Here is a 26732-nt window from a genome sequence, read left to right on the forward strand (position 1 = left end):
ATTCACCTGAGAGATTTCAATCCGCCCATCCACCTCTGAAGACATTATCAACACACGCTGCATGGGAACTTTGTATAGCTTACAGTTGTTTCCATCCTTCCTTTTTTGAAATCCATCCTGGCTAAAGTCACAGATGTTTCAAACCATAACTAATTTGAGCCTCAGTAAGCTATTGCTCATCTAGAATAGGCCGGCCTGTCCGTATTCAGTCATGCTAAACAGGGCAGTAAACTAACTTCTAACTGGCTGGTTGGTTTAAAAACCTGCCACTGACTAATTTACAAACCAAATTGTTTTTAGATAAATAATAATAGTTGGTTGCCTGCCAAACTAACAGGGAGAATAGACAAATGTTTCAGCCACAGTGAAAATGTAAAAGCTTTCAGCTGGTGGCTAGTGTTGATTTCCAAGCCTGATTGGAAGCATGCTGTATAGAATAGCTGCAGTGCTATAGCTGCCACAGCAGATTTCAAGCTGTGAAATGTCCCCCTCCCATCTGATCCTGTATGGAAAAAACAAACTATAATTGAATGTGATTTGCGTCACAGTATGCAAAATGCAGTATGTCATGCTTGTGTGTGTGTGTGTGTGTGTGTGTGTGTGTGTGTATGTGTGTGTACGTCTGTCGGTGTGCGTCTGTGTGACTGTGACTCAGCAGCTCAAATAAACCCTTTGGGAGATGGAAGAGATCTTTACCGCCTCCTACACACACAGATACACACATATACATCTTCTTCATCATCGTTACCTGGGAGAGAGCTGTCTGCTTTAAAATCAGCCTCAGTTTCCAGAGAATTTAGCTTGTGTATTTGGCTTGTGTACTGTATATGCTCATACAGAATGTGTGCAGTCTGTGGGTATGTGGGTGTGTGTACGGATGCCAGTGTGTATTTCAATGATGATGCCTGTGTCTTGTTTGAAGAAAGTCACTTTTTCCTGTACGTTAAAGAGTAACTAAACACCAAACCCATATCTGTGTGAAGCCTGACATCTAAAGGTATAAAGCATGCTACTGAAATGGCCATCTGCTATTGGCTGATCTTTGGTGCCAGGTGATGCCACCTCCTATAGAGTACAACAGGTGGTGACATCACCTGGCACCAAAGATCAGCCAATAGCAGATTGCAATTTCAGTAGCATGCTGAAGAGTTTGGTGTTAAGTCTCCATTAAATAAACTCTGCTGCATAGTAGGCATAAATGTAACCAAATCTAAAATCTAACCAATAAAACCATCAGATTTTTTAACAATCCTGCCCCGCACTCCTCCCATCAAATGAAATTGATGCCTTTCTCTCCTTTATTCCATTGGTTTAGACTTTTGAATGATCCGTCACTGCATTATGTCCTGCCCCAACATCCTGTTTCAACAGCAAATGTATCAAATCCAGGAAGTGAAGATGGCATTTCATGGGGTCTTTAACCTTGGAATATTATCTGTAATGTGCCTTCTTGTTTGACAGGGAGCGCTGGTGAGCGCTCTGGCTGATGACAGCGTCCACCTGTGGAACCTGAGGCAAAAGAGACCCGCCATCCTCCACTCCCTCAAGTTCAACAGAGAGAGGTAAGTGGCACACACAACAGGACCAATGAGGGCATAGACTGTCGGCTAAGTCAGTGTCTCCACTCCAACGCCCCCCACCACTCCCCCCCTACACACACACACGCGCACATACACTCTCTCTTTCTTTTCTCTCTCTCCTCAACGACCTCCTCACACTCACAGTGGTGCAACACGAACTGTGGTTTTTCTGAGCAGGAGCAATATTACAGTTTGCTGCCTGCGTGAACTGTTAGTTTTCACCGACTGTCGTTCCATATGCAAACAGACGGCATTTCATTTGGCAAATGTGTGCGTGTGCGCGCCTGCAAGCCTGTGCACAGGGCAAAGGAGGTGACAGCCTGGTTGCTCTCAGTCCTTCCTTCCATACACCTTCCTTCTCTCCTCCTCCTCCCACTCTCTCTCTCTCGGTCTCTAACCAAAAACACATTATTTGGGTCACTTGCCCTCCTTTGATGCGGTGCCATCACTGGGGCACAGGTGCGAACCTACCCAAACACCTGAGTGTCACACACCAGCAGGCTGTGACATACACACACAGACACAACAACCCACACATAAACCCACACAACCAAATGCAAACACACACAAGTGCATGCACACACATGCATACCCGCACACACACACATAACACATACACAGACACACAAACCCACTTTGAGATGGTAGATGGCGTGTGAAATTAAAACTTTTGAGATTCTGATTCAGTGGATGATTGTTATCAAGGATGCAAATACCTTTTCCTTCATGAAATCAAGCGTATTCTACGATAAGGCTGAAATCCAGAGAAGTCTAGACAGACGGTGTTCTTAAGGCTGGGGAATGTGGCCAACTCTTTGAAAACCGCCCTCAAGTGTTTCGTTCAATATCAGATTCAATTGTAGCGTTTATGTTTCATTAGTAAAATGAAAGTTGTCTAGTTTCCCGAATACAAGATGAGCGAATTGCAGAATCACCTCACCTCAAGGAAGGTGGTGTCCACTGTCTCCTCCAATCAGAGATGCGGGGATTACCCATCAGAGCCAATCATATCGTTGGCTGGGTGATTTGTCACTGTGAAAAGTGGGAAGGGGTTAACCGTCAGAGCCAATGATTTGAGACGGCGCTGATGTGATGGGCAGGTGGCCGGCAGCGGCTTTTAGGGCGGGTTGTGTTCTCGCGGAGGCGCTTGACCGCCTGTGACATTTAGCGAGCGCCGCCGTCCAACGCAACCTCCCCGAGACATGGCAGCGGAGAGGAGCGGAGCTTCTGCGTCTCGAGAAACATCAAGACGGGAAGGAGACGCCGCAAAGTTACTCGAGACGTCGGGGGAAGCGGGGAGAGGGAAGAGAGAGTAAAACCAAAGGAATGGGAGCAAAGGGAGGAAGAGGCTGATGTGGAGGAAGAGTTCAGAATTTGAGGATGAGAAGGAAAGAGGGTGAGAAGGGAAGGAGACAGAGGAACAGGTAACAAGAGCAGGAGGAGGGCATGAGAAGTAGATTAAGGAGGGCGCATCCCACTCATCACTCCCCTCTTAAAGCTCATTGAGGATTCAAGAGGGGGAATGCCGGGTTTCAGTCTTCATCCATACATAATATATATAGAATAGATGTTCAGAAGAGAAGAAAATGCAAATACTTAAGCCTCATGAGCCAGACAGTCTTGCTAACTGATCACAGCATTAGACATCAGTCCGGCTGCCCTGCCCCCTTACAGCGATTTCACCTGAGGGCTCTGCTGTCTCGCATAATACCAATCACTCTGCTGTATGTATGCACATGAAAGCTGGAAATCACTCCACAAAAAAGTTAATATATTTAAATAAACTTTTAAAATATACTTCATGCGCTAAGATGTTTAGCCAAAGGTGACCAGCTTGCACCTCTTGACTTGCTCGTAGCAGATTGCTCACCTCTTCATGTTATGTCTTCCAATTCTGCTATAACAGATGCTATGGCTGTGCTGATTCAACTTAACGAGGAAAAACCAGCACTCACTAACTCACTTTTCAGTCTCTACTTGTTTATTCAAGCAGCATCATGTCATATGAAAGACAAACGCTGTCTTTATCTTAAATTGTATCTTTCTGAACCTGGCACCCTATTAGTTTCAAGTGTTTGCCGTTCAGTGCGCTATTTTCACTTTGTATTTACTAATACAACTAACACTGCAGTGATCATAGCTGTCAATATCATAGCTGCCCCCATGGGCCAGCCTCCAAAACTGATAGGACCGTCAGTGTCTTATTTCTACTCTCCAATCAGACAGAGTTGCCAGAAATGTCTTCAAGTTCAAGTTCCTTTATTTATATAGCCCTTTATCACAAGCATGTCTCCAAGGAGAGAATGAGACTAAATAGATCTAACTCATCAGATCTAACTCATCAACAATCAATTTTAGAACAGAATGATTTAAGACAAACACAAGGAAGCAGAACAAAGCACAAGACACACAATAGCAAATTTTAGCAAGACGTAACAGCCTACATATCCTACATGGCCTAACATACCCAGCAGCAACCTTAGACCCTTGAAGCATACAAGGAAAAACTTCCAAGAAAACCTTATTAGGAAAAAAAATGGAAGAAATCTTGGGCGGGCCAAGTCAGAGGGATCCCCCACCGGGACGGCTGAGCGTGCAGTAGGTGCCAGTGGAACGGACAGTAACATGGACAATGACATAAGAAAAACGGATGAGGCAGAGAGAGGCAAAAGATTTTTAACTGTGGGACTCTGGGTAATTAAGCAGTCCCCAAAATGTAAAGTATCTTGCGCTATAATCAGCTCATAAGATCTTCTCTGGCTCAAAAGGCCATAATACCTCTCATCTTCTTCCTTATTTAGTTTTATAAGGGGCAGGCACTCCTTTGTTACCTGGATCGTGGCATTGTAATATAGCCGACAGATGTGAAACAACATGACAGGGGTTAAATGTCAAGGTGCTTATTAGCGGATCATGGTTCACAGTGCCGTCGTCTGAAGTTAAGAAAGGTTATAGAGGGGAAGCCGAGGAACAAAGTAGAGGACTCTTTAGGACAGACACACTGCAGGATTGAATCAGACAGATCTGTAACATCTATAAAAGTCTTTGGTCACCCACTGCCACTCTCTATCCCTCCTCATTCCCTCCACCTTCCCTTGTCCCTTTTTCCCTCTCTGGCTGTTTTTTAAAGCTTGGCTTCCACTTGTCAGGCCGGTGAGGACAAGGCGGCCATTTCCTCTGTCACCAACAGGACAGTTATCCTAAACGGACCGCAGCAGAATGAATAAAAACAGCCAGTGACAAGCCAAATCAAACCCTCATATTTTAAACTATATCCCATCGGAAAAAGCTGAAAAGATTGCTTGAGAGGGTGGATTGTTTCTGTGTCGATATCACAGAAAATTTTCCTCGGCACTGTATTTCTCACATGAGAGTACTGCAAATAAATGGGGTCAAAGGAAAAGCACTGAGACAATGTTCAAGATAAAATTGCAAGGACATACTGGCATATGGATATGGTTTTGTTATGTTGTTATGTTAACATGTTTATGGTGTTTGTATGTCTTGATTATGATGAGGAAGGCTGGGACGTAAGTTGTATGTGATATTTCTAAGGAAAGCACTTTCGTTAGATTTTGTTATCTGTCAAATTCCCTGGCAGGTCATGTGTGTGCTGTCAATTTCTTTTTGTTAAAGTGCCAACCTGTGAGATCCTGTTTTGTTGTCCTGTAGTTAGCTCATGCCAACTGCCCAGTTCTTCTTCTGTTTATTCCAAACTAACTGCTGTAGCTGCTGGCCGAACTGTAAGATGCATCACTTCCTCTGTGCCAGAGGATTTTTCACAGGAAACACCTACCAGACACCAGGTGTTCAGAACAGCAAATGGAAAGGCTTTCATGAATCGGGTGCAGGTTGAATCACAGTTGTATCAATCAGCGATACGGAGTCGCAAAGCGGACATTTACTTATATGAAAATGTCACAGTAGTTGATCGTATACATTATGGTGAAAACATAGTGCTACGATCCTGGATCAGTGGGGTGGTTTGATCTTACTAGTATTCACATCGATACGTTGGTACTGAGTACATGCAGGGAACTGCTCTCTAGCAGTATAAAGCTAACAGTTCTTTCCATTTTACAGTCTATTGACAGAGGGTACACCCAAATATGTGAAAGGTGCCATGGCTATCATGTTAGCATGTCATAACACAAAATTTGGATGGGGATCTGCGAGTAACGGGCGAGTGTCTTCTGCCTTTTGTTTTTGTTCTTACCAGCTATATTTTCTACTTATCCCCGCCTCTCCATGTGTATAGGCTGCTGGACATTTAGTTCTTGTATGTGGGCCACATTCCAACAATCCAAACAGATCCTTCCTTGTCTCCTGTCCTTCCTTCCACTGACCACAATGGGATTTGATGGGTGAAAGCAGTGTTGCAGAAAGCCCTCCAGCTTCCGCATCCATTCACATCAGATCATCGGTGCTGGGGGAGAGGAGAGGAGGGAGGAGAGGAGGAGTTGAGACAGACTGGGCTCCAGCCAGAGAGCAGTGAGTCAGTCTGTGGGTTGGAGTGGAGGGATGGAGGGAGTGGAAGAGAAATCCTGCCTAGTCATTCTGGCGTAGGATGCTCTCACCGCCTCCTAGCCACAGAGGAAGGCACTGCAGATGTGGATGTTATCGTCAACGCAGGGTGATATGATGGGAGATAATGAGAGGGGGGAGGCAGAGTCAACCCCCACTCACACACACACACACACACACACACACATGCACAGTTCCATGCAAAAAGGAAGACCTCTCTCCTTTTCCTCTTGCTCATTTTGGCAACATTTTTGTCAGAACATTTTTATCAGAACAAGCCATGAACCCGCCCACTGATTGTGCTTTGGATATGTTTAAGTTTGGCCAGTTATGCTCACAAGAATCTCCTCATAACTCCGTGGTGAAAGCTGATCAGACAAGCCACTCAGTATTGGTATATTGGTTTTTAAATCCAGCCAGTATCTCAGGTTTGACCCCAGCAACAGTCATGTGTATTCTTGAGCAAGACACTGAACCCCTACAGTATCTGCTCACTACTTTGTCACTCTGGATAAAGCATCAGCTAAATGACTAAAAAATGTTTAATGATTGAGTTGATGATGCACACTAGAAATGGCTCCCATGGCGTTTATTGATACCATCACGTGATGTTTCAAGTGTTTGCTCTTCTTCAGAAGAGTCAATTAAGTTAGCGCAGTTGGCCTGCATTGTTTTAATAATGATCTAGGCACAGACATAGATTGATTATTGCAGGTGCTGTGTGTGTGTGTGTGTGTTTGTGTGTGTGTGTGTGTGAGAGAGAGTGGGTGTAACAGAGAAAGAGTGTGAAAGCGCTAGAAGGATGTATTGTCGTATTGTTGATTGTTGTATTTGTGTGTGTGTGTGTGTGCGTGTGCGTGTGTGTGTGTGTGTGTGTGTGTGTGTACGCACTTTTTAATGGAGAGTGTTTGTGCGTATACAGTCTGTTATCAGTTTAGATTCCTGTTAATTTAGACCCTGTGGGTAGATGGGGGTCTCTGGCCTCTCTGATTAGTAGACTCTCTCTCTCTCTCTCTCTCTCTCTCTCTCTCTCTCTCTCTCTCTCTCTCTCACACGCTCTCTCTCTCTCTGTCTCTCTCTCTACCCCTCTGTCCAGTCTGGAGCCTTGCCAAATGTATATGTCATTGACTTCAATTCGATTTGTGCTCTCTCTCTCTTTTCCCACACACTTTGTTTTTGTCATCTTTTAATGTCATGACACATGAAAATAGTTTGAGGCAACAGCGATGAGCAAATTTTCCAACATCTATAACCAACAGTTGATGATTCTTTTGTTGCTTAGTCCCCCCCAAGTTATCTGCAATGATTTTGTCCCAGTTACCAATTCCCACCAATGCTGCAGGCAATATTTGCAATCTCCACTGCATAAGATTCCTATGTGTCATGACCTTAGAAGAGAATACTGGTCAGATGAGGGTATGTTGCATATGAGCACAAGATGAAAATATTTGATTAGTATATATGACAAGCATATTTTTAGAAATGATCAGCCCTCATACTAATTCTTTGTGTCAGCATGTTCTAGTTTACACACCCCCATTATGCTGTAAATCCTATTTTTTCATCTTCATACATACCTTATTTACATATTCTTGAAATGTTGAAATTGCCAGTTGTGTTATATTTAATACCCACCATTTGCTATATTCTTATATATAGATATATATTCTATTTTTCTTTGCTTTATCCTTTTCTACTGCTGCAATAACCCAGTTTTGCCACGGGGATTCATGACAGCTTGACCTTATATTTTCTTACCACAGTCTTGTTCTGTTGGCCACTGAGCAGCTCCACTGGGGCAGTTAGAGGTCAGTGCCTTGCTCAAGGGCGTTTTGACGGAAGTTGTTGAGGAAAGGGGAAGCATCACTCAAATCATTTCCCCAAACCAGATTTTCCCTGGCAGATCAGATCAAGGGATTCAAACTGGTGACCTTCTGCTGGCAAGCCGGTTTCTCCAACCTTCAGGCTGCGACCACTCCATTTGTTTTGACGATCCTCTTTGATGGGAACACGACATAAGACCTGCATTCTTGTAAATTGCTATACAAACAAATTAGACTCCGATTATGTTACATTCGCCAGTGAGCGAACCTGCAGACGCGTGACAAATGATGATTTCCTAAAGTATTCCCTCTCCCCCATTCATTTCAAATGAGCCATGGTTTCATATCCCTAGCCTACAGTGCGGTTAGGCAGAGTTGTGTGTGTGTGTGTGTGTGTGGGGGGGCTGTCATAGCAGAGGCAATGTGTTTGGCCCTGAGCCTGCAAGCTGGCAGCTGCCTCCGTGTGTCGTGACCACTTGAAGTTGGAGACTTCACCAGGAGACACGTGCACGCAAGCCAAGTGCGAACACAATGACACACACACGCAAATACACACACAGAAACGCTCGCGCAAACAATCGGGTGCATATATGCATGGGCACAGACACACACGCAGAAATTCACAGAGGAAAACACACACACACACGCACACACTTGCAAACTGCAGACAAATTTGTGTAATTATGCTCCTGACACTGCCTCTCCACTTGGCCCTCTCATGCTGCCTCTCAGAACACTTGATCAGTTAGCTTGTGTATGCACACACACACACACACACACACACACACACACACGCACACACACACACACACACACACAGATAAAACATTTACATACAACATACATTTATATGCATATGTAATTACATACAAATCAAGTCCTAACAAGTGTGCACACATGCAAACACACACAGACAGGGACACATGGACATGCATACACAAACACTCACATACACACACACACACACACACGCACACACACACACACACACACACACACACAACGTGTATTTGCATATTGTTGCTGTCGAGTAAAAACCTCATAACCCCAATTTTAGTTGTTTTCATGTTTTTTGTTTCTTTTTGGGGGATTTTGCCTTTATTTGATAGTTGAGAGTGGAGATAGACAGGAAACACTGGGAGAGAGAGAGAGGGGGATGACAAAAAGCCACCAGGACACTCATTATTTTCATGTTTTAACTTCAATTGGAGGATCACAAGGTCCTCAATTGGATGAGGAAATTCTATAACTCATGGCTTTATGAAACCCTTTGAAAACCCAATTGAGTAAACTAAAAAATGCTTGGTGGTCAAGCTAAAAACAAGGCTGTTTTTCTCATGCACACCCTCTAACCCTCATATGGATAGACAAGGCACATCTGTTGGTGCAGATGGAACTATGGAAAAGCACATTGAATCCATCACATTTCTCATAATGGTGCCACTAGCCACCGGTTGTCATGAAAAGCCATGTTGTCAACTTGCCTGGTTAAATGAGTTACACATTTTCAAATGTTTGTGTCTATATATATGATTATGTGCAACTCAAGTGTTCATGTATGAGTAAGCCAGTTCATATACCTATGTATATTAATATATTAGTATACAAGTGTTCTTCTGTGTATTTTGTGTTTGTGTTTGTCTGTGTGTGCATTTGGGCTATGTGGATGAGATTCATGTCAAGTAGCCTGACGCCTCTCCTCAAGCCTATGAATATATTCATGTGGTACCGCAGAGCATTGGGGCAGAGAGGCAAGTGTGTGTGTGTGCTGTGTGTGTGTGTGTGTGTGTGTGTGTGAGACAGTCGGAGCTGCTACTCTCAATACTGCCCTGCAGCAACAGTGTGAGATAGACTCACAGAGAGAGAGAGGGAGATACACACACAGAAACAGAAATTTAGGGCGAGTGTGTGAGATGAGTTTTGAGAATGGAGAGAGGGAGTGAAGGAAGGTGATAGGCTTTCTGAGCATGAAGAGAGGCAGCAAATACACTGAAAGCTGCTGTAAGGATATCTTTGCACAGGTGTTTGTTCAAACTAGTGTATCAAGTGTGTATGTATGTGTATCCAATCCCACACACTGTTGTCTACTTCAGAAAAAGTTCTTAAAATTCTTAATATTTAAACTTGATCTTAATTTAGTAGTTCCTTGACATATATCTACCATGTTCATGTTGGTTCTTTCTCATTCATTGCTATGTTAGTATTGAAATCCTGTTATAAGCGCATCCCTTTTACCGAAAGTTAAGGAAAATACTCCAATGCGTCTTTTCCGTCATAAATAATGAGACAAAAAAGACTGCTGTAAAACGAAATGGATACAGCCTTATTTCTCCTCCCTCTCCCTTTCCAAACTGCTCCATCCCCTCTGTCCTCCAGTTTGTGTGGGTGAGGGCCTTGGGCGGGGTTTCCCAGTCGACGAAACAGGGGTTGTGTTTTATAGACGTGGTCCACGGGGGTAGCTCTAACCACCGTGCTGATTCAAAAGGATCACTAGCCGGAGCTGGGCGACCTTGAAATAGCAGCGAGGCAGATTACCAAGGTTGCACATTATTATTCCTCAGATGGACCGCAGGACGGATCGGAGGATGGATGAAAGAACGGAATGATGAAAAAAGGATGAGAAGATGAATAGACAGGCACAGCGAAAGAGGGAAGGGTTTATAACCTCTCATTAAGCCTTGGTCTGATGGATGGATGAAAGGAAGAATAAAAAGATGGAGGGATGATGAAAACAGGAGAATTACGGGAGGCTTCTGGCCCTCCCTCAAGTGAAGGTCCGGAGAGAAGGGGCTGCTTGAGAGATTGAAACATCTCTTTGGTTCGCCACTCTCATCTCCGCTCCTTCAACTTTATGGAGTGGTTAGATAATCCTCTCAAAGTTTTGCATAATTTGTCTCATCATAATAGGGAGTCAAGAGTGACTTTGGAGACGCTTCTCCTGTATCTACGCTGTCTGTCCCTCCTCTCTCCCCCCCCTTCTCTAACCCTCGTCTCCTCTCCTCTCTCTCTCTCCAGGATAACCTTCTGCCACCTGCCCTTCCAGAGCAAGTGGTTGTACATCGGCACAGAACGAGGGAACATCCACATCGTCAACGTGGAGTCCTTTACGCTCTCAGGCTACGTCATCATGTGGAACAAAGCCATCGAACTGTGAGTGTCACCGCCCACCTGTCGCCCTCCGATGTTGACTCCCCCTCTAAATGTCCTCAAAGTGCTTTGCATTTGTTCTCTTCTTCTTTACATACCGTACAATTTAGCATACAGGTGTATAGGTTTTGTGCTGTATGGAAGGGGTCCTTATCCAAAGTGAGTCGCTGATTCTTAGATCAATATTTGAACTCTAGGCGAATCAAACTCATAACCCCCGCACTGCAACACCGAACACAAGGTCTGTTGAGTCACCTTGCAGCACTTAAATGAGATGAGAGATGTTGTGTAATCAGCATTACCTTTCAAAAGGTCAGTGCAGTTTAAATGTAATGAGATAAGAAAGGATCATTAGTCAGTCTATCATTTCTAGGCACAGTATCGGACTCCAGGTAGTGAGGGACCTGTCTCTCGACTGTTGCAATGGATCCGTCAGGTTGACGGGCTCCATTTTGGGTCCCCGCCGTAGCGGCTTAAATTATTCACTGGAGCGTTTTGCTGCACGCTTTCCCCCCGCTTCCCCTCCCGTGCGCGTGTGTGTGTGTGTGTGCGAAGAGAAAGACGGAGAGGGAGGGGGTGGAACAGGTGTCTGCCGAGATCAGTGTATGGTACACACAGACGTCTCGTCTCGACAGGGCTGCGGGGAAGAGAAGGGGAGCGAGAGGAAAGACAAGCTTGGAGAGCGGAGGGAGGGGGGGGGGGGGGGGGGGGAGCGATTGTAAGGATGACGGAGGAGAGACGGGAGCGGAATGGATGAGACAAGGCTTTTGCCTGGGGAAAAGGACATGCATAGAGGAGAAGTGATGGAGGAGAGGAGCGGAGTGGTGAGAGGGAGTAAATGCAGGTAACAGAGGGGAAGCCAAAGGCGGTCTAGAAGAAAGGAGTCATGCAGAGAAGGGAGGTAGATGGAAAAGGTTTCCAATTAAAGAAAAAGGGCAGGGGAGGTAAAGTAAGGAGTGATAATGATGAGATAGAGGGGTGGATGGAGATGACGAGATAGAGAGAGGTAGATACTGGGGTGCTTCTTGACTAAAGGACACACAGTAATTTCCACTTTTCTCTGCTTGTTTTTTCCATCTTCACCCCTCTTCTTCCTTCTGCCCACCTCTACCTTTCACTCCTCTTCTCTTCAGTTGTGCCACTTCACCATAATTTCTCCTCTTGCCCTCACTCAAATACTTCTCTCCACTCATTATTTCAATCTCTCCATACCTCCATTCCCAAAGTTTTCTATGGTCATGGAAAACATGGAAAAGTTGTTCTTTACAGTTTTAAATGTAGAAACGGATGATTGATTGAAAAAACACTGAACTTCAAGCTTAGTTACAAGCTAGTAGGAAGGAATATTAACCTGATAAAACTACATTTTCTGGATTAAAAAGCCTGATCTGAGTTTGTGAGCTTGGAATTATAAAGTTGGGTAGAGTAGAGATCTGAGATACTGAGCATATTTTTTTTTTCATCTCTTGACTGCTGGCAAAGCTGTTATGTAGTGAAATCTAACTTTGTAAGTTAATAGCATAGCTTTACCCCTATGGTATTCTGAATGCAAAATCCTAGGACAACTACAAGTCACTCGGAGAGCTCAAACCTCTGCCAACGCAGAGCAATTCTCCAACTTGCTGTTACACCCAAAGACGACATTCCTATCACTTAAATCTTAAGTTAATTTGATTTGTTGACCCTGCAAACATATTTGGATACCCTGTATTCACAATAATGTCAGTGTGTTTAAAAACAGATTTCCCTTTCCTTTAAAAGCTCATTTCATCATAAGGTACAACGTTTTGAGTATTGAAATATTGAAACAATTTCTAACTATTATATCTATTCACTGGTATACTGTTTTAGTACTCCTATTCTCCTAGTACTCTACTTTGATTAAAAAACAAACAAAGAAATAAACACAAAAAAAGAAGACCTGCAATAATCAAATCAGGCATTCAACAATGAGAAAGGTCATATTTGATCACTGGCAAAGACAAATATTGGTCACTGAACTCTTGCTAAATATCATGGAATATTCGTGGAAAAGTTGTTGAGGTTGGGTAGCAAAAATCTAGAGGAATCTTGACTCTCTCCTAAACAATATTCAACAACAGCCATCTTTTTTCTGCTCTTTCTTCCTCTCATTTCCATTTCCTTTACCCACTCAAAGATACTCTACTCATTATACTCTTTTGCAACCCCCCCCATCCTTTCTCTTCCTCCCATTGTGCCACAAACTTGCTTTGATATGTTGTTGTTGTTTCCATCCCTCTCCATATTGTTCGTCTGCAAGATGAGTTTTGGGGGGAAATTAGGTTTCCATATCTATTGGTTCAGGCCTCTAAACAGTCACACACTAATTCTGTAGGAAATTGCGTCTTAAAGGTGGCAGCTGTGCCAGGAATCGATTCTCGAATTTGTTACAGACGCTCTCAGTTTGCATATCTGTGAGTGTGTGTGCGAGTGGGCGTGTGTGTTTGTGGTTTTCTTTGATGCAGATCAGAGAGGCGTGAGGTCTCTTGTTCCCTTGTTCTCTCTCTCCCTCTGTCTCTCTGCCAGCTGTGGGGACGGTAGGGATGCTTTCCAGATAGCTTCCCTATTGCCCATTGTCCTCTTTTGATGCTGTCATCAGACAGAGACAGTGGACCGGGCCGCTCAGAGAACGCTAACAATAGGACTCAGTATTTCACAACACTTCGGACATGTGCACGTATGTGGATGCACACACACACACATGCACACACATCCATGCATACGCACAAACTGCAGCATTATCATAGTACATTATATTGCAGTGGAGAACACCATCTTGTCAAGTGGAACCAGAGGAGCACTCAGAACTCTACAGAGCCTGGTTCACTTGAATTACTTTCTCAGTCTTAGTACAGACACACACAATCGCACACATTCACAACCCCCAGCTTCCCCTTTACCACATATAATGATATCATACAGTATAATACAATATTATAAATTATAGCTATTCCCTACTCTTCTGTTCTATTCTGTAATACTTAGACTTAAATCAAATGGCATTTAAATACTTTCCATGGTTTGTTTTAGCCTACCTATGGGGTTTCCCACATAAGCAATACAATGAAAGTTTCCAGAAAGTTAAGGCAAACACTGGGAAGTATTTAAAAGTCTATTTAGTGTATTTTTCCCAGACAGCCTGCTAAAATTGTCCTGATGAGATAAACTCTTCCCATTCTATTCTATTCTATTCTATTCTATTCTATGCTGTTGTGATTGCCGTGATGAGGCTAGGTTGTGGTGTGTACTGTGGTCAACACCCCTAGGGCCCTGCTATTTGGAGACAAGCTGCAGTAGCTGTGCCAATGGCCCCGGGCCTGGCCCAGTGCGCTGTGTGTTTGTATGACTCACACCTCTGTTCCCGAGCTACTGTACTGGAAAGACCAATACACACACACACACACACACAACCTACTGCATGGCACTACAGTACAGTCAGTGCTATAGGCAATAAGGCCAGGTCATGTGTGGATCCACGAATTGTTCACATGATGGATAATGTGTCTGCATGTGTGCACTGTATGTACGAACACATGTGATTGTGTGTGTGTGTGCATGTGTGTGTATTTGCCTGTGTCTATGTGTGTGTGTGTGTGTGTGTGTGTGTGTGTTTGCTAGCTGAATCTAGATGGTCACTGGGTACAGAGAACCATGGAGAAGTGGGGCAGGAGTGGTGAAATGTTAACGGCTCACTGTGACACATAGTTCACGTGAAACATGTTGGCCTGGGGCTTCTTCTGTTCCCTCCCTCCTTCATTTCCCCCTGCTGTCCTACTCACTACCCTGAAGCTATTTTGAATACTTGGATTTTTTTTTGTGTGTGTTTTTTCATGCTTCTGTGTATGTTGAGTTCCTGCTTGTGTATGTACACTACCAGTCAAAAGTTTGGACACACCACATTTTTCTTTATTTTTACTATCTTACACATTTTGGAATAATAGTAGAGACATCAATACTATGAAATAACACGAGTGGAATTATGCAGTGACCAAAACACCAAAAGTGTTATTTTAGATTCTTTAAAGTAGCCACCCTTTGCCTTGATGGAAAACAATTCATACATAGGCATCAACTTCACTATTTATATTTGTCTAAGAAACAAATTTCAAGCATTTAAGCATAAGACTTTAGATCAAAATGGCTTTAAGAGAATGAAAAACATAGTACATTCAAATAGGTGTGTCCAAACTTTTGACTGGTAGTGTATGTGTGCATTTTATGACTGTGCATGCATACTCTGTGTCTGTGTGTTGTGTTTTGTTTTCCGTGGGTTTGCATGTGTGTGTTTCTGCGTGTGTGTGTGTGCCTGCATAAAACAGCACAGAGACACAGACGGTTCTCAGCTGGTACCACTATCCATTAAGGGAGCATCCCAGCCTCCAACAGCCCCAACCTCAAGGCCCTCCACGATCCTTTCAGGGCCGCAGGCTCTAGGTGTTGGCCCGGCACAATGACCTGTCCTGGGGGAAGCAGTCATCCAACACCCCCATGCATTCACTCAAGTCTGGAGGTTCAGCACAGCTGGGCCAGCAGCTTCATCTGGAATATGATTATTCATGCTGGAATGATCATACGGGTGGGAAATGACAAAGTTACATGAGTCTACAGCCGGCTTTACATAAGCTCATATGCGTAACACACACACACACACACACACACACACACACACACACACACACTCGCACATGCAGTCTAGTGAGGTGACATGAGGCCACATACTGTATTGGCATGTTGCTAGGGGGGTGTTAAAGCCGTGTTGCCTGGGTGACATTGTCATGGTGACTGGGTCTCCACTGCCTCAGTGTGTTACCCGTGGTGATGCCAGCTGTTCTGAGCTTCACTGTGCATGTGTGTGTCTCTCTGTGAGTGTATGTGTGTGTGTGTGTGTGTGTGTGTGTGTGTATGTAGTTAAAGAGTGGATCATTCCATGGATATAACCCCACTCATCGGTGTATATTAGGCTGAATGGCTGCGTATGTAGATAGGCGTGGATTCTTGTGCTGTTATTCATACTAATGTCATGTCAGAAAGACCTTTTGTGGGTTCACATGATGATGTTCAGCTTGTGTGTGTGTGTGTGTGTGTGTGTGTGTGTGTGTGTGTGTGTGTTTCTCCTTGTCCAAGGTGAAGGCTTACCAGCCAGTTGGGTGTGTCTGCACTCAGGAGATGTCAATGAAGTGTTACCTTTCCCATGGCTTATAGATGCTCCCTGTGTCGACTACACAACCTGGGACATTTGCTTTATGGGGTGTGTGTGTATGTGTATAAGTCTGTGTGTGTTTGCGACACATACAGTAGTGGTTCATTTTTTTTGGGTGGGAGGAATATTTGATATACAAATCGGGATGTGGAAGTTTATAACAGATGACTGTTTGAACCGAAGTTGCTATGGGGCGGAGATTTTCAAGAGTTGTTTACCACAGAGCATTTGGTTTGACAGTATGTAGACAATATTTGTGTGTGTGGGTGTGTGTGTGTGTGTGTGTGTGTGTTCTCAATACGATAAGACCTTGAATGAGTGGCTGCAAGGCAGGAATCTGATATTCAATACAGTGAGTGGTACCATGAGAATAACACAGTAGCATGCTCACACACACACACACACACACACACACACACACAAACTGCACACTAGCGTATGTGTTTGTATGCACATGCAAACACTGTCACATACATTGTTGTGCTGATACACACACACACACATACACACACATACAATACACATACATACACACCCAAATGTTTCCCTCTGCAAAATGCAAAGTCATTAGCAGCACACAGGCAAAAATGTGTGGTTATAGGAGCGTGTTTAACAAGTTAAGCAGACGTTGTTTGTGTGTGTGTGTGTGTGTGTGTGTGTGTGTGGGTGGGTGTGTTTGTGTGTGTTTGTGGCAGAGAGAGTATGGATGATTTTGGGAGCCTGTCTGTGCTCTGCCCATCCTGTCTCTGTTGCCATGGTGATCCCTTTCTCCAAACCTGAACGTGTATGTGTGGAGTTTGTGGATATGTTCATGTCAGATTTATTTACAGTATAACAAAACAGGTTTGTTGCAGTGTTTCACGGGGAAACGATGGAGGTTAAAAACATGAAACGAGAAAATAAACCACATTAACAATTTTAAGTTATGGAGGTATGAAGGTAAATTGTAATTCAGTAGAGTTTTCCACATGAGTTAGGCGTTGTGTCTTAATTGTGCTTACATGCAAGTATGTGTGTGTGTGTTTGTGTACGTGTGTGATGCTGTGGACGGCTGTTCACTGAGAGACAGGCAGTGAGGGGGGATTAGATAAATCAACAGCTCCAGCTGCAGCAGAGCTTAGGTAATAAGGCTCCAGCACTAACAGGCTAAATATAGAGACAACTGACTGACTGCCTGCCTGCCCACTAACTGCTACCTTCTAATACACACACATTGCTGTAGATGCTTCCCTTCTCTTCTCTGTTCCTTTGCTAATACTCACAGTCATAGATTCACACAGACAATGGAAAAATAGGAGTAAATATACACTCATCCCCAGCTCAGAGAGTTCCCATCCAAATCATGTTTTTAATCATATACATTTTCACAGTCAACTTTTACATAATTGCCTGTCTCCACTGTCACCATACTGTAAGAATGAATAACTTTGTGCTGCTAAGGGCGCGGTCAGACAGAGATTTTGTATCTGTCAAAAACAGATTGAGCCAATGTGTTCTCTATGGGGCTGATACATTGATGGATGACGGAGAGAACGGAGGGCTGTCCGCCTTTTTTTACATAGTGTTGTCCGTATATTTTTGTATGTCAAAAGTTGAAGTCATTTGACCTTTTTTTGGACTGCAGTATACGTAATTATCCATTAACTGCTAACTAGGAGCTTGCCTTTTCTCTCGATTTTCAAAATGGCAGAGTAAGTTATTTAACTCATATACAGCTTCCCAGAGTTGTATGAACACCAGCCTAGCAATTTACAAAGACAGAAGTGCATATTAGTGCAACGTTTGGTCTTCCAGGTTGGCTGCAGATCAAGATCCATGTTTCTGTGTTTAGAGATTGTCTACCTGCCTTTTTTCCAAAAACCGCCATGCCTCCATTTCACATTCTAATCAGACAAAGAACAGACAGTGATGGATCCATACATACACTTCATACGTTTCATACGTTTCTGTCTGGCCGTGGTCTAAGAAATGTTCCAAAACAAGGTCAGATTCTTCTGTTTTGCCTCCTTGTAGACTAGTTACAATCGGTCACAACTTCTTCCTCTTTCTCTCCTTGTCAACCATCCTTGCCTTTGCATCCTTGCCTTTGACTGGTACAGGGGTTATGTTTGAGGCTCCAACAGTCACTCTCTTAGGCTGTAACCTTCCCTGGCATCCTTTAGCCCACATCAAACTCTTGCAGCCAGGGTAGAGGGCAGCAGCTTAGGTAAAATACTGTTGCCACTTGGCAAGGGGAGAGGAGCTTTGACACGAGGCAGTCTGGAGGGTAGAGGAGAAACGGGGGGGAGAGGGGAGGAGGCGGGTGAGCTTTTTGTGCCGTCTTCCTCGCAGACATGCAAATGCGGACACACAAACACACACACACACACACACACGCACAGCCGTTGGGGACTGCATGGCTGACAGAGCCATCCATCACATCCTTCAGTGAGCTTATGTCTTTGAACAGCCTTTTAGAGCCTTAGAGTGCTTGGCAGCTCTGTCCTCCCCAGCGGACCTCTTCCACATGTTCAAAGACAGCGGCTTCCCGCAGAGCTTTACCTCAACCTTCTTCTTCTGCTCTCTGAGCCATGCATGTGTATGTGGTGTGAGCGAACCCTCATGTGATACTTGTGTACTTCTTTGGCCTTGTTTTGGTTTCCGTGTTCTTGGTTTCCTGCATCGTGAAGGAAATTCCTTTGAGAAAGAAACATACTGTGTCTCTCTCTGTCTCTCTCCTCTCTCTCTCTCTCTCTCTCTCTCTCTTCTGTCTCTCTTCCTCCCCCATCAGGTCCTCCAAGGCCCACCCTGGACCAGTTGTCCACATAAGTGACAACCCCATGGATGAGGGAAAGGTAAGGAGCAGCTATTTTCTGCATACACGCGCACTCAAACACACATAGGCCGATCCGATTTAACATCGATGCCTGTGATTGTCCCCCATGTATCAATTACACGCAGTGAGACCGTTTCAAATCCATTTTCCACATCGCTCGCCCTCACACCGGTTTCAAAAGCACCCAGTCCGAGTCTCACACCTCTTTTTAAGACCTCACGCACCGTTCTGTTTGTCTTTAACGACATGCCCCTTTATCCCTCCAAGGATTAGCTTTTAGAAAGGCATAAAAGCTTGGCCTCATTATTCTTTTTTTATTTCATGTTATAATCCAGAGCAATTTCCTGTGATATACAGCGTGAATTACTTTCCAACAGCAGAGTTGAAATGTCTATCGATCTTTCAAAAAGGAGTCACGACTCGGTGGCGCTTTAGTTGTTTGATTCAGAAGGTGCAACTTCCGAATGACAGAATAAAAAATGATTAGTCCCATTTCACCTTAACAGTGTTTCCATTTTTCAGCACGCTTACCTGGTGTGACTTTGGTAGCTGTCAGCCTTTGATAGTGGCTGTTCTGCTCCCTGGGGCATTATTCACCTCTGACATTCAGGATTTCTGTCTGACCGCCTTTATCTGTATTTGCAAACAGACAAAATTACTTAAAAAATATTTCGTCCAGCCTGCTTTAGTCGAAATATAATGGTAATTAGACTGGCTAGGGGTTTGGATGAGTTCTATAAATAAGTCTTCACGAATTCAAACACTTCAGAATCCAAACAACCTGACATTTCAGGTGTTCTGAAACAAAAAAAATAGCCTTTTTAATTATCATCCCTTGTGAACCAAGCTAGGAAGGCTGTCTCCTGAGCTGCTGCAGTCTGTTTACATGTGACTCCTTTTCATGCTGCGTGTGAATGTCAAATGTATTACTCCTCGTCCCCCCCCCCCCCCAATCGTGGGGTCTATTCTATCTCCCCTCCGCCATCTCTCCCACCTATCTCACCGGCTGCCTGTCGCTCTTTCTCTCCAGCTTATAATTGGATTTGAGTCTGGGATCGTCGTCCTGTGGGATCTGAAATCAAAGAAGGCCGACTATCGCTACACTTACGACGAGGTAAGCACATCTTCTCCGTTTTCTCTCTTCCCGCCTCGTAGCGGCTTTCAGTCGTTTCCCCCCTCTTCTGATCTGGAGAATATCATTTAATACGGAAAGAGGAATCAGATCGCATATTCATGAAGCGCTAGCTGTAAATAGACGTGGGCGTGCGTGCATGGTTTTGAGTGTGTGAGTGTACGTGTGTGTGCGCGTGTTTTCCTATGTGAGATGATGTCAAAGAGATGAGGGAGCTCTAGAGTATGAGGTAGTTCACTAGAGTTGACAGGTCTTATGTGTTAAGCATGTGCTCTGATACGTACATCACACACACACACACACACACTCACTTGTCTGTGCGTGAGTCTCATTGCTCATCAGTGATTAAAAGCTGCTGTCTGTACGAATAGAGTGTACGAATAGAGTGCTGACTGGTAGGAAACAGAATGGGAGCACTTCCTGTTTCATCTCAGTGGGGTGGAAGATGACAGAATTGTCTTCACAGTGCAGTAGCGTCTAAAACTGGGCTGTTTAATGAAGACGAATCTGAGGTTTGGTTTGCCTGCAGGGGAGTTTGACACCGAAAGCAGCCTCTAACTGGATTGTATTGCGCTATCCTGCCGTATGAAAAAAGAATCCCATAGTTCATCGAAGCTATTCTCTAACTTCTTTAATTAGTTGCCTCCATAAAAAGCATCATGTAACCATCACTTTGTAACCAACTAGAAAAATGTTTAATATTAAAATAATAGTTCTCCAGTGTTATCCCAACTGAAGAAAAGATGTTTTCACAGTGTGTTTAACGAGTTTGAGAAATGCACTTTTAACGATTTCATAATTTATACAATAGAATGCCAACGTATGTGGGTTGCATATCGACTTTGCTTGCATATGAGGGTCTGGAAAGGACAACTTCATTTTCTAAAAGGTCCACCTTTTTAAAGCAGTGAGTCATGTGGCATTATTCGCTCCCCCAGAGGCAATACCTCTATAAATAAAAGCAGACAGAACAATAAAATAGGAACACAGTGTCAAGGCTTCTGAGACCCGCTTCAGACCTGGCATGTGTGTCATATCTTGAATGTGGCTTGATAATTTGTAATAGTTACATCCATTAAATTTAAAGCAAACACCACCATTCAGTTATGTTACTATCCGAGCTGCCTGCTACCTGTTTGCTTTGTGTGCGCTTCCTGGTTGGATCTGCGCGCAAAAGATTATTTCCGTTTACATAATTTGGTTTGGAGACGCACTGCTTTTACATTTTTTTTGTTAATGTGACCAAATGTGTGTCTGACCACCTGTGGAGGTGGTTTGGGTCTTCAATGCATTTGGTTACATTTAGGGTTCAGAGTTCAAGGGATCAATACTTTATTGCCATCTAAACATGGTTGATTGGAAACACATAGAACATAAGTTAAGACATAAGATAGAAGCAAATAAACCCATACCATAAAAGTTTACAACTAGATTTTATGCATTTCTGCTCCGTCTGATCACCCATGGTTCAGGGTCTTAGAGTCTTAATGGGAGCATCCTGAATGCATATAGGAAACTCCATTCATAAACCTGTAGTAGAGGTTGATTGAATGGCTTTGGGTACACACATACACACCCACACACACACACATACACACACAATTAACATGTGCGTGGACATACAGGGGTGTACATAATGCTTAGACACGGACACAGAGCCAAACAGCCTGTTTAAGATAATGAGATTATCCTAACACCCATGCTGGTGCTCACCTCATTGGCAGTGCTGCGATGCTGTAAGCACGCTGCGATAACAAGAGTCACCCAGGACTACATGGATACACACACACACACACACACACACAAACAGTGGATTTTGTATGTACAGTATGAACAGATCTCTCTCTCTCTCTCTCTCTCTCTCTCTCTCTCTCTCTCTCCTTCTCTCAGATAAGCTAATATCCTCCCGCTGCTCCTAGGGCATTACAATCTCTAGTATTGAATCTCCGAGGGGACCCAAGTAATTTCTCTAAGGAGAGCTCATCTCTTCTCTCCAAACCCCTACAGTTACACCTCTCCAGAGACCGGCGGTTGGGGGGGGAGAGGGAGAAGGAGGTGGGGTAGGGGGGGGCTTAGACTGCTTCTCATTTGCTCACAGTTAATTTACACTGAGGAAGGGAAAGAAGCCCGCAATGCACAGCCATGCTGTTCTCTCTGTCAAAACATCTCGGGGATATTCCCTCGGCAAATATATCCAAATGGTTTTCAGGGTCAGATATCCTGAAACTTTAATTTGGCCCCGGACCAGCCTTCAAGGGCGCAGAAGAGCATCCTTGCGCGCTGCTGCCGTGCTGCGTCACTATAGTGAAATGTGGTTATGATTGCGCCGTGACTTGTCTAATATTGCTGTTTTGGACCGGGCTGTGGCCAACGCATTATGAAATGGACTGAAAATGCTAAGGAGAGACTTCTGAGGGAGATGGACGTGCCAGGGTTTTGTGATGGCATGGCAGCTTTGTAAAAGGAAAGGTGAAGAGCATCGCAGAGGGTTTTTTGCTGCGTTGACTGGGCATGGTGACAAAGACAATGAAGGTTGACCTCAGTGGCTGACATCAGGATGATTTCTATAGATGCCTGGGTCTAATTCGAAATGAGGTTATTGGTGTTTTTCACTCTCATTCATGCCGTTACACTTATATGTAACATTACTTAGATTTGGGGAAAGACATCTTTAATTGTCCTTTACTGTAATTTGCTGATATCACGAGTGTTTGCAAACTCCATGGTTGTATAGCTTCTGCAAACAGCATACTGTGAAATAACTTTTTACAGCTAGCAAATCCATTGCAAGCTATATTTTTCCTGCTGTGTGCTTTCATTCAAAAACGACTTGCCTGGAAGCTTGCTGCCGAGTATCAAAGTTGTAGCCTGAAACGAACATGGAAGCATTTTTTTCTTTTTTCTTTTCTTAAACACCAAAGTAACCCGGCTGAGCGTGCAATGACGGATTCAGGCTTTGGAATAAGAGCATCTCAAAGTGGGTATTTTAGTTCTGATGGAAATTCAAACTGAATGGGATGTTTGGACGAGTGGAAGGTAGTCTACATGGTCTAGTGATCCCCAGTCCTGGATGGGTCTGAAATTATAGAGATAAGTGGTTTTTACATTGTGAGTAATGTTGGTTCCTGTATTCCCCGGGACGTTTTTAGCAATTCTTGCAAAGTGTCTCGAACAGCGTCAGCATATAGGACGCACATATGGAAAATAAAGTAATTGTTTTGACTCAAATGAAGACAATTTTTGTTTGTTACAGACGCTGTCACGCTATATAAAATGTCAGCAAATCAGGGAATTGAACCTGGCTCCCAGACAACAAAGTTTCAGTCACTCACAAAGCCAAACTTAGAGTTCAAACAAACAGCAGAGACGGCGTAGAACTTTTTTTTTTTTTTTTTTACCAGCCATAAAAGAGCTGAGAGAGCATCCCTTCCCCTCGCTGTCTTTCAATGGATGTCTATTCTTAGCCGTGGCTCAGCAGTATGGGTTTCCAGTGCGTGCCAGCCAGAGAGCATCCGTCACCCTGACCCAGCTCCACTCCGCTCCGTCTGACTCAACACCTTGGTCCGAGTCCGGCCCTGATAAATCGCCGGTATCGCAGCCAGATTTGGATTTCTCTGTCCCTCCTCGCCTCCTTGTCCATCTCTCAGTCTCTTTTGCTCGCTCATTCTTGTGTGTTTTTTCCCCCCCTCCGTTTTCCTTAATGCTGTTTTCTCTATCTGCTCCTTCTTAAGGATTTTATTTATTGCTTCTCTTTCAGTCTGTCTCCTTTTAACTCGATTCCTCTTGTTCTTGCACTCACCTCCTCAGTCTTTTGTTTTTATTCTTTCTCCGCTGCTTTGCTCTCTCTCTCTCTCTCTCTCTCTTTCTCTCACTCGCTGTCAATTGATGGGAAGGGGCCAGTAGTTATTCCTCCAAAGCCCAGTAACTCAGTGGGATGGCCAGTATTTGTTGGTTGTCTCTTTGTTGTGTAGTACTGTGCTGCCTCAAGATGAAGGGACACACACACACACACACACACACACACACACACACACACACACACAATAGCCTCAAAGCAACAGGACTGGAAAAATCACATCTGTGATAACCAGGAATCCATTTACATGTGAATAAACAAACAAACAAGTGTTTTTGTGCATGCACACACACGCGCGCACACACAAAACACACACAAAACACACACCTTATTACACGGTGTGTATTCCAACACAGTATCCACACCAGAACACAACGTGATGGGGTAAAACTTTTTTTTTTTTTACCCAGAAGCCAGACACAATTCTCAGAGCTATTATTGAATGCCAACAACAACACCCTTGAAAAGTATGAGCTAACTCCCATAACCACGAAGCATTAATTACCTCATTTCCAGGCAATCCAAAAACTGATTTGACTGCGCTGGCTGTGGAGGAGTTTGTATTATTAACTTATTTTAACAGCAGAATTTATACACTGTAGTAAACTACCTGACTCCCTTAAGGACAGCCAGGCATTTTGAATCAATCAGACCTTAGTTGTGAGCAAATGATTATTAGCGCTTGTTTTAACCTACTCTGAGTACCAGATGGGTGGGGTTTGCCACACAGGACATTTCAATGATTGCCAGAAAGTTAAGAATATCAGAAAGTTAATGTGATGGACAGCTCATCTGACTCCATCTGAACTGTCCCGATGCGGTAAATCCCACCCATCTGGTACTCTAAGGAGATTAAAGCAAATGCTATATTATTTGCAAATAGTATTTGACACAAGTCTGGCTTCGTTAGAAAGTATTCTCTTTCCCCCTAAGATCTGTTGAAAACACAGACAGACAACTCAACTATTCATAGCTGATGGGACAGCTGGCAAGTCTGGAGCAATATCCATTAGTGGATAGAATATCATTCTCTATGCGACGGTCATACTCCATGAGGCTCTATCCATCAAGATGAGCTGGCTTTTATTCCTTGTAAGACCAATGTTGCTGTTAGAGTCATGCCAATAAGAAGAGGTTGGACGGGTTGTTGTGCTCGGGCTGATCTGCAAACCTGGAAATTATCATAATTTTGACCTAAAAGGTTGGTCACAGACCCAGCCCTAACTTTGAGTACAGACAAAAAACAATTAAATTTTTTATGATCGTCATCTTTGAACATTTTTCAGTCTGCGGCTCAGCCAGAAAGTAAAAACCAGTTTGGAGAACTTCTTTTTGGCAAGAGTTTTGGCAGCAGTTGCTTATTACTGGATGAACGGAAGCCCAGTTCCAGCCCAATGAAAGTTGTCCTTTTCAAGGTGAGCTTAGTGTCGGAGTAATTTTATTGGCTACGGCTGTGAGTGGTTAAAATGTGTGTGGTGTCAAAAAAGGCATCAAGCGTCCGCCTACCGTATGTTAGCTATGTGGAAGTCTGTGGCCAGCTCTCCATCTCTCTCTCTCTCTCTCTCACACACACACACACAGATGCACACACAAAATGAGTCCAGACATGTAATGGAGTCACACAGTGTAGGTCAGTTGCAGGGTGACTGACTGAGCCCACGCCCTGAAAAATATAATCAAGCGTGTGATTTCTCAAGCTTTTTATTTTTTTTTCATCAGGATTGCAGGTTTCCTAGACACAGAACTTCTTCTAATACTTCTAATAGGTGATTACAGTTCCCCAGCCTCTTTTTCCTGCTTTCACACATAACTGATGACGCTGCAGTATCCTTTCAATGTAGAAAAAGTCTTAATTGCTAGAGATACGCGCACAGGGCCCGATCTCTTGTATATTTCCTTTCTGAGCTTGCATAATACCCACAACACTAGAGCAGAAACATGGCTGTAGCTAGAATGGATTTCACTTACCAAAACAAAAAGGGAGTTGCTCTATGGAAATCGCTGTTGACATTCTTGCCCCCAACTGCTTGTTTTTGAGATTGAGCTTTTCTTTTCGTTTGAATGTTTTTCTACTTGAGCTGAATTACTGTTGTTGTGAGAGGCTGGGAGCGTGTGTGTGTGTGTGTGTGTGTGTGTGTGTGTGTGTATGTGGCACTTCAGGCTCGAGCTGTCTTTGTGTCCCAATGTGACACAGTACTGGCAGAAACTATTCTAATTAGAGCTGTGATATGTGTGTTTATGTGTGTCTATCCTCCTACACCAATCTCAATTTGTGTTTTTCTTTTCCTCTCTGCTTGAATTTGTGTTTTTGTGTGAGTGCGTGTGTGTGTGTGTGCACACACGCTTGCATATGTGTGTGTTTAATAACTGTTGACTGAATTATCTCATCCCCCAAAGACCAATCTGTGAAAACCGCCCTAATGTAATAAATCATGAAATTAGTCTTTTTAATTGTATTGTTTGATATGATGAGTACCATGTGTTTCAATTACCCCACTCATTTTCCAATTAAGCACACCACATTGTTCCCCATTGGGTCTGTCACAGTGAACAATGCACTGATAGATTTCTATAACTCAGTCTGTCACTGCCATGAATGGGTGAATACGGGCTTCATCATCAAAGTGTGATATG

At 43.7% G+C, this 26732-nt stretch overlaps 1 protein-coding gene across 4 annotated transcripts in view; it reads left to right on the top strand.

The window, feature by feature from the left end:
• The window catches only part of stxbp5a (syntaxin binding protein 5a (tomosyn)), an 85342-nt gene that overhangs the window by 32658 nt on the left and 25952 nt on the right, over positions 1-26732 (top strand). For all 4 annotated transcript variants that reach the window (XM_071915804.2, XM_071915806.2, XM_071915805.2 and 1 more), the window contains exons 4-7: positions 1462-1562; positions 10943-11077; positions 19066-19129; positions 20141-20224. In XM_071915804.2, the coding sequence (XP_071771905.1) occupies positions 1462-1562; positions 10943-11077; positions 19066-19129; positions 20141-20224 (384 nt within the window). The remainder of the gene's footprint in view (positions 1-1461; positions 1563-10942; positions 11078-19065; positions 19130-20140; positions 20225-26732) is intronic.

This window comes from Centroberyx gerrardi, chromosome 18 (genome assembly GCF_048128805.1).
Source record: "Centroberyx gerrardi isolate f3 chromosome 18, fCenGer3.hap1.cur.20231027, whole genome shotgun sequence".
Taxonomy (NCBI): Eukaryota; Metazoa; Chordata; class Actinopteri; order Beryciformes; family Berycidae; genus Centroberyx; species Centroberyx gerrardi.